Source organism: Trachemys scripta, chromosome 14, assembly GCF_013100865.1.
Source record: "Trachemys scripta elegans isolate TJP31775 chromosome 14, CAS_Tse_1.0, whole genome shotgun sequence".
Classification (NCBI taxonomy): Eukaryota; Metazoa; Chordata; order Testudines; family Emydidae; genus Trachemys; species Trachemys scripta.
Genome location: NC_048311.1, coordinates 21,435,353 through 21,444,344, shown reverse-complemented (window position 1 = coordinate 21,444,344; position 8,992 = coordinate 21,435,353). Strand labels below are relative to the sequence as shown.

The window sequence follows — 8,992 nt, the reverse complement described above, 5'->3', positions numbered from 1 at the left end:
GAGGTTGGGTATTGTGGGGGCTCTGGGGTGGGAGGTCTCGTGTGGAGGGTTGGGGGTGGGATGGAACACATGTGGTCACTGGGGTGGGATATAAGGGGTGGGGTCTCTCTTAGTGAAATGGGGTGTGTCTGCTGTGCCGATATTTGTCAGTGGGATGTTTCCCTTTCATTTCCCCCCTCCTGGGTTGTATTTTGGACAAAGGAGTAGAAGGTGTCTCCAAATCAGTCTGTGTCACATGGGTTTTCTCTTTGCTTTGTCTCTCCTTGTTCCCACCTCTATTTTATTGTCACTGGGCATTTGAGGAGAGTCTGCCTTAAATTTGTACATTTTTCTATGATGAGATGTCTGCTGGCCTGATAATTCTGAGCATGGCTCTGTAGCAGTCTCCCTTGGTTTTGTTCTGTTTTAGGCTTTGCTATAGTGTTTTTAGCATCACTATCTTGGGTGGGTTTGTTTGCTCCATTGAACTGGAGATTAATATTGCATTGTCCAGAACAGGATCATTATCTAGGAGTGGGTTATATTTGTTAGCTGATTTTAGCTTTTCATTCTCTACTACTCTGCTGCTGTGGGGGGAGGAGGGGATGTTTACTGTTGTGATTGAGGTGGTGCCAGAAGTTGAATATTCTTCTGTGCCTGGGCTAGGAGGAGGTTTGTACTGATAATTTTTGCCAGGTGGTGCAGTTGGTTGTTAAGACAGGGCCCAAACCTTTTCTCCTATATAGTAAGGTGAGTTAGATTAAGTTCTCAAGTAACTGGAATAGTGATTTTATTGGAAAATTGTAATTATTTAATGGCTTTTAAATTCTTCAGAGGGCTTTTTTTCAAATGCTTTTATAGCTGTTGTGAAGTTCCCCAAATGCTTTTATTTTGGAGGCCTAGATATGTATAATTCAATGTATTCTGTTTCCACATTCAGAATGTTGGCTGGCTGTTTTTTGGAAAGTATATGGCGAGAGATTGGGGTTGTGGGTGTAGCAATCTGCAGAATAACTCATGTGATGGCAGTATATTTCTAAAGCGTATTGATTATTATTTGGGTGATAGTATGATTAGATGATCCTTTATAGAACCATTGTTTTCCTACTGAGTGGGTTAGTGGAAATCCCAGGTTTGGTGGCAGTTTCAGTAAGGTTGGTACATTCCATAAGAGCTGCCATAATAGGGCAAACAGAGTCCATCTAGCCTAGTATCCTGTCTCCAATAGTTGTCCCTAGCAGAGCTTCAGGGGGAGTGTGCAGAACAGGACAATTATGGAATGATCTGCTCCTGTCTTGCACTGCTGTCTTCTTGAAGTTGGTAACTGGTAGGTATCTGATGTGCAGGGGAAAAGAGTAGGGCTATCTGATAACATTTGTGCACTTTGTCAAAGCAGTAAAGAATTTTGAACGGAGGTGTCAGGACAGTGTGTTGGAGGAGGGGGCATCTGGAGGTGTGCTTATATCCCAGGGCAGGACAGAGTCCCAATTGCAATTCTGCTCAAATCTTCCTCTGTTTACAGTAATGGGTTGTCCGTCGGTCTTTCAGTGGCATCATGAGCTGCTGCTGATAATGATAACCAGTCTTGGACATGTTGTCTCTTTAGGCCAGGCGTAGCAGAGACAGAAGATACCTGCTTCTCCGTTCCAGGCCCCTCTAGCCTCAAACATGGCGGGTGGCATTACCGACACAGGGGAGCTGTACTCTCCTTACGTGAGTATTACCATTGGGATTCACCACTGCTGTTTGTTCAGTGTCTTATCTTCACAACCTGCTTACTCTCAGGGTATGTTGTTACTTGTATCTTCCTGATTCCCAGTGAACAAGGTAATCAATGGCAAAGTTGCAAGGAATGCTAGAAGATATTAGGATAAGGGCAGTAGAACATGTTTAGCTTGTTGCCCAAGGGACCTTGGTTTGAATTACCACAACAAGGGCCACTTGGGAGTTTGAAAGTATCTAGAGTTTGGTGAGTTAGCTTAGAGAACTTTCATCCTGTCTTTCAGACTTTATATATTAGGTTTGGCTTGGTCCTTTTTTCACCTGTATTTATGGTCAGAAATGTGAAAATGGCATCACCTTTCTGCGTGTCTCTGGTCCATATGTCTTTTGAGACGCATCTGTTCACTGATACAAACTAGTTTTAAATAATCAGTTAGAATGCTTAGTATTTGCATATTGTTTTACATCGCCGGTTACTCTACAAATCTTAAAGGGACACCATCAACCTGATACTTACTTGATTGAAAAAATGAGTTACAGGTAGTTTGATACTACACCTGCCCTCTTGCCCATTTTTATGGTTTTACATCCACATTTTAAAAAAGTTTTCTTCCTTTCCCCTGATCCTGTGTGAAAGACTTGCACAAATAGGTGCAGCTGTGTGGGATGCTGAAATTCACTATCTACAAAGCATTGTCAAATATAAAAAAAAACCTGAAAGCTTAAGGGGGCAAACCTTTTTTCCTCTGATCTGTTTGTTAGTCATCTTACTTATTAATTGTAACAATGATAAATTTAAAAAAAAAAATTCAGACAGACATGATTTTTCAATGGGATGTCCCAAATGATCAGTCCTCACAGCATCCTTTATGAGGTAGGTAAGTATAATATCCATTTTACAGATGGGGAAACTGAGGCATTGAAGTAAAGTGACAGTCACTACCAGAGCAGGGATTAGAATCTCAGGTATTTCTGGCTCTCAGCCTTGTTCTCAGAACACTAGACCTGACTTCTCTTCAGCCTGGGCCCTGCAAAGACAATACAGCTATGTGAGCATAAGCTAGAGTCTATTCTTTCTTATGCATAATCTCAAAATTAGTAGTTAAATTTGGATTTCTTGATTTATTACGGTGATGATATAAATGGCAGAGTATAGCTCAGGAATCTAAAATACTATTCTGAAGTGTGGGATTTGCTGTATTAACTCCTGCATATTAAAAATGCCTGGCTAGTCTGAGGCACTAGTGACCATTTTAAGATCAGATATTGCATGAACCCACAATGCTAGCAATTAGTTCTGTATACCACCAGAAATGCTGTTTTTTTATCTAATGGGGTTCATAAAATTGTCACTACCCCATATTACTTCCCCAGAGCTTCATTTCTGATGCGATCTTAGTGGTTATCTCAAGACCCATTAAAGATAGAACAAATGCTTTCCACCACCTGAGATCCAGGAATCTCAACTTTCAAATGCTAAAAACATTAATCTTGAGTCTAGGAACCCTCAAAAACTGAGGGTAGAATTGGGCATTATGATCATAAGAGAATTGGCAGCTAAAAGCAGGTGAAGGGAGCAGGGCAGCAACACAGTAATCAGAAAAACCTGATTTTAAAGCATTTCCTGTCTGATTACAGTTTTTTGATAATTTTTGTTGTCTTGTGCTTTTGCATAGTCTTGTAGTCTTAAGCATTTTCATGTCCAAGTGATTCCAGTTGACTCAGGTGGAGAAAATATTATGTGAGAGAAGATGAAGTCACTTTTTTTTAACTTGAACTACAAATGGCACTAATAGCATGAATTTCTCAGACGTTGCTAGCATAGGGAATTGGTGCAGAAGTACCTTTTTAAATGTTTGTCTTGCAACTATTGACATTTTTTTGTAGTCAGCATTTAAAAAACTCACTAATAAAGTAGTTGTCATAGATTCTAGGACTGGAAGGGACCTCGAGAGGTCATCAAGTCCAGTCCCCTGCCCGCATGGCAGGACCAAATACTGTCTAGACCATCCCTGATAGACATTTATCTAACCTACTCTTAAATATCTCCAGCGATGAAGATTCCACAACCTCCCTAGGCAATTTATTCCAGTGTTTAACCACCGTGACAGTTAGGAACTTTTTCCTAATGTCCAACCTAGACCTCCCTTGCTGCAGTTTAAGCCCATTGCTTCTTGTTCTATCCTTAGAGGCAAAGGTGAACAAGTTTTCTCCCTCCTCCTTATGACACCGTTTTAGATACCTGAAAACTGCTATCTCATGCTCACTTCCAAGGTCCAGTATTTTGTGACTTGCCAAGAGCAGAAACATTTAGGTCCTGAAAGCTTTAGTATTGGTTCACCAATGTTGAGAAGGAAATCTACTCTTTTCTTAATGGGTTTTGATTTCCTCATTTTAAGTGAATTTTCAGTACTGACATTGGCAAAATCATCTTTTGACTAGTAAGCCAACCCAATTTGATTTTTGCCATTGAGGGGGATTATGGAACCCTGGGATGTTGTTTTTAGTTGTTTTTCTGACTACATGCATAGTTCAAAATGTTAGTGTTGCAGAAATCTCCTGGAGTCTGAGCTCTAGGGAACTATAGCTATCTCATTTCCTCTGAGGATGCAGGGCTCTCACTGCCCCAGAGTCTGAGGACAGTAACATGATGCCAGTCTTGGCATCCGTTCAACCAAAACCAAGAAAAATCACCTGGGTTTTTGTCCAAGAGTCCTTCATTGCAGAGGGAGTCAGGCCCCTGGGCACTCCGAACGCAAGGGGATGTATGCAGGAAATGACAGCCTGCCAACTGAGTGACAAGATCCTTTCTGCAAACTGGGAAGGCTGCATTTTAGTCCTTTGGGGACCAGCTGATGTTCATGCTTGAACAGTGAAAAGGTGTAGTGTCTCGTTTTGAGCGTAACAAAAAAGGCTTTGCGTTGTGTTTAGTATGATGTCTCCAAGCTTGGTTCCTATGATCTCTGGCCACCCCAAGCACTACATGTGGATTTCTCCCTCATTTGCACAAAAATTCTCATATGATCTTACAAGGAAGCGTGTAGACTCTCGGGGTGTGTCCCATACCATGTTTGCATTAAGAATGGGAGGGGCAGAGTCCCCTCCCTTTGCTCAGTCTTCATCTTCCTCTTTTAGCAGAGCAGGTGGGATCTGTTTCTTTTCCACCACTTGCATTGTGGTGACCCTAAGCACTACATGTGACTGAAGTGGGAACAGTTTAGAACAGAAACAGTGAAACAGGAAATAGGATAGACCAGTCCTTATGCAGTGGAAGGGAGTGGGTTGTGGAGGAATTGTCCACCATTTCTACGATCCCTGCTCAGTGCCTCAGAGGAAGAAGGCAGAACTCCTCGGTCATGTAGCATATAGGAAAATTATTTCCTAGCCTCCAATCTGGCAGTCACCTTGACCAGTTTTCAACTGTCAGGGCTTGTCTACATTAAGCCAGTGCAAATCCCTGTGTGAACACCCTTACATTGATTTAAAACTGGCTATATCTACACCTACATAAGCCAGGTTAAATCAATTGAAGGGTGTCCACACACAGCGTTACACCGTTTTAACTAAATCAGTTTAAAATTGCGTCTTTAGTTAAACCAGTGCAACTTTGTGTTTAGATTAGGCCTCAGATGCACTTTGTATCTTGAAAGTGCTTGACTCTGAGGAAACATGAGTAGACCACGTCATGACACAATCCATTCTCTTTTGTTGCAAAGGCCCCTCTCTCTCTGGGCTTTCAAGCACAAAGATGCTGAGTGAGAGAATTATGTGCACCAAGCTGAGGGCTTCCAACCACAAGGATTGTTCAATAGTATAGGTCACATGATGCTTGGAGGCCAGTCTCCTTTGGTCAGCAGATCTGGTTTTGCTGGCTCAGCCATACTTTACGAAGAATGGTGGTAGGACAATGGAAGTTGAAAGTGTCTAGTGCTTCAGGCTATTTCAGCTCCAGACTTTTGGTTTCAGGTTAAGTACTGACTTCACTATGGCAGCCTGTGTGTGGTGATGGTGCCTCTTACATTCGTGCTAGTCAGCAAAGATTTAATCCCTGGAGCCTATAAGACTTGTATGTAACCCCACAGTCTCAGTGCCTGACTCTGCCCAGGGTGGCTGGAAGGTGCCTTCTCTTCCTAGCTGTTTGGTTATCCAGCCAGTAAATTCCTATTTCCTTTAATTAAAAAAATATAATTAAATGAATTTCATGCTTCATGAAAATCAGGTTGGATCGTTCTGGCCTCAACTAGGCGTAGTGCAGGCAGGAGTGCAGACTTCTACCATACAAGTCTATCCGTGCATCCCATTCCTTACCCATAGCAACTCCTGCTTGTATGGACCTGGGGCTCTCCTCAGAGGAGATTGTGATACTAAATTGTCGTAATGTGGGGTGATTGTGATGTAGTCAAATGTCTATTCAAGATTCTATTGATTTTTTCTTTTTTTTTTTTTTTTTAACATTCCATAAGTTGCAAATAGAACCAATTGGGGGGAGCATCAACCCCGACTAGTGCTGTGCTAGTGCACTAATCCACTGCATGACCTTTCTGGCTCTGAGTATTCCCCTCCACCTGTATCTACTTTTACCTTGTGCTTATCCTTCCTAGATAGACATGCACACAGATCACCTTCCCCACACACAACCTGCTATGTCAGCAAGTTATCTTAGCTGATCCCCAGGGCGGCTGCAGACTCTAATGCGGATTATCTGGATGATTGCAGGTCGGCCTGGTTTACATGTTCAACCTTATCGTTGGTACGGGAGCCCTAACCATGCCGAAGGCCTTTGCCACCGCTGGCTGGCTCGTCAGCCTCATTCTCATAATGTTCCTGGGCTTCATGAGGTAAGTTTTTGGTGTCTCTCTTTGCCTGTCTTCAGCATGCTAGGAGTGTGGCTTGGTTTTATTCTAAGGGTGACATGTAAGAAATTGGGAGCAGCATGCTGGTGAGGAGCCCAGCTGCTCTGCCACCCAGCTGCTGGGATTTCACAATTGTGCAGCACCTGGATCCTGTTTAGAGGCTGTAGTTTTAATATTAACTTTCTGGCTAATGGATGTCTGCAACGTGGAGCTACATCTCCTCTAGCTGGTGGAAGGGAGAGGACTTTGTCTCCACTGCCCGTTCTAGAGCCTTCTGGCTGCTGCATGGCAGAGGGTCTTCGTAGAGTTTAAGGCCAGAAGGGACCACCAGGTCATGTATTCTGACCTCCTGTGTATCACTGGCCACCAATGCCACCCAGCAACTCAAATTAGACCAAATCATTACAGCCCATGGGAGACTAGTTTATTATGTGCTACAGGCAGAGACTAGGAGAGACTGAGGTGCGCTAGTGCCCAAGGCCTCCCCTCCCCCCCCCCCCCCCCCAGCAGGAAAACTATGATTCTGGCAAGTGACACACACCCGCACACTGCAGAGGAAAGTGAAAAACCTCCAAGCTCACTGTCAATCTGACCAGGGGGAAAATACCTTCCCAGCCCCACATACGGTGATCAGTTAGACTGAGCATTTGAGCAGGAACCAGACAGCCAAAGTACCCGAGAGAGAGAGTGCTCCATGTCACATCAGAGCTCTGGCCCGCTACACCCAATCTCCCATCTCCAGCCATGGCCATCCCTGAGGCTTCCAGAATATATTGGGCAGGGAAATCCCCTCCAGACCCCTGCAGATGGGCAGCTGAAACCCTGAAGCATGAGCTTCACTATTCTACCCTTCCACCAGCCTCTGTTTTTGGGGTTGTCGTCCTCCCCCAGGGATACTCCAGCGCTTGTCTCTTTGCTAGTGAATCTTTCCCAATCACCAGCAGCATCACGAAGTTGATGTGATTCCTGACAATTTCACTTCTGCTGACTGCATTTTGAATGGTGGCCGTGAAACTGACCTGTCATGTCAATTTCACTTTGGCTCCTGGCAGGGTTCTGAGCAAGGGGCACTGGAGCTCTGTCTGCCTGCAGATTCGGGGAGGCAACTCTGCACTGACCTCCATTTGGAAGGTTAACGTCAGTCTTTCTTTGGCACCCATGCTTAACAGGGAAGGCTACTTATTCACCACAGACAAATGGAATTTTCAAATTTTGCTCTGAGTCTGCAGAATCCGCATGCTCTGGCTTTAGAACTGAATCTGGACTGGATTGACTCAGGTTAGAAATTCCATATATGTCAATCCCTTCTGTGTATGGATCATAACCTTTTAGGTATGTTGCACTGAGAAGACATTAGAATAATCAAAAGATCACCTGGGTCCGTCAAGCCCATCTACCCCATGGCTCTTGGGCACAAGCAATTTAAGCAGATGCCCGAGTAGAGTTGCAGAGGAGCGCAGTTAGGTAGTGATTACACAATCTGCAAGTTGCTGAATCTCCCATTTGCTACCAGGAGGAAGTAACTTCCTGTAAAACTAAGACTACCTCATTCCTCCCCTTCACCAGTCTGGGATCTTGGAAACCCTGAGGCTGACTTGAAGCTGACCAGACTTCAGCTTGGTTTCCACTGCACTGGTGCAGCAGTTGCAGCACAGGAGGTGGAGCTAAGGGCTGTTGCTATAGTTGTGTGATCTACACATTCAACCTGGAGACTCCAGTAGTTGGTGGTGTCATCTTTCTGATGAGATGTAAAGCCTTGTCTGGATCACTGGTGCTCATGAAAGGTCCCCTCTCACTTTTGTAAGAGTATTGGGATGTTAATCCTGGTGTCCTGGCCAAATTCTGTTTCGGGGAACTCCATTGGCCAATCTAAATTCTTTCTGCAGTTTTGATTGGATACAACTTTTTCCTGCCCTGTGCTGTTTGGCTATTAAACAGAGTCCATGTTTCACTCCATTTCAGTGGTGAATAAAATGATCTTTGTAAACCCCCAGGTGTGTTGAGGCTTAATATTTGTAAACTGCAATAAATCTGAGAAAGAAAGGCTCTATAAAAGTCTGGTTAATTATTATTGACAGACATAAATCCTGGAAGTATAAGTGACTGTTGGATTCAGATGCAATCTGTTTTTAAAAACCTTATTTCCAAAGCATGAAGCCCATGTACAGAGCTCCCTACCATCTGCTTTGGTTCTTCCTCCGTTTATATCTTAGTGCCAGTAGGGGGTGCAAATTTTGCTGGCTCATCCATGATGCTCTTGTGCCAACCTTGAAATGTCGCCCACTGGTGCTAAGTGCTTTGTGAGCCTATTTCCCCTGTTGCTTTCATTCCTGCATTTGCGCTTCTGACTCCCTAATAACCTCTAGAGAACCTTCAGTGCAGTGAGAGTCTACATGGGCAATCATTATGTGAAGTCCAGGAAGGGGCTGCAATACTTT

The 8,992-nt window shown here is 43.8% G+C and overlaps 1 protein-coding gene across 1 annotated transcript in view; it reads left to right on the top strand.

Annotated features, from left to right (window-relative positions):
- The first annotated feature begins 851 nt into the window (after positions 1-851).
- Positions 852-8,992, top strand: part of TMEM104 (transmembrane protein 104) — a 67,933-nt gene continuing 59,792 nt past the window's right edge. The window contains exons 1-2 of the mRNA XM_034789963.1: positions 852-1,692; positions 6,418-6,539. Coding sequence (XP_034645854.1) covers positions 1,648-1,692; positions 6,418-6,539 — 167 coding nt within the window. The 5' untranslated portion in view covers positions 852-1,647. The remainder of the gene's footprint in view (positions 1,693-6,417; positions 6,540-8,992) is intronic.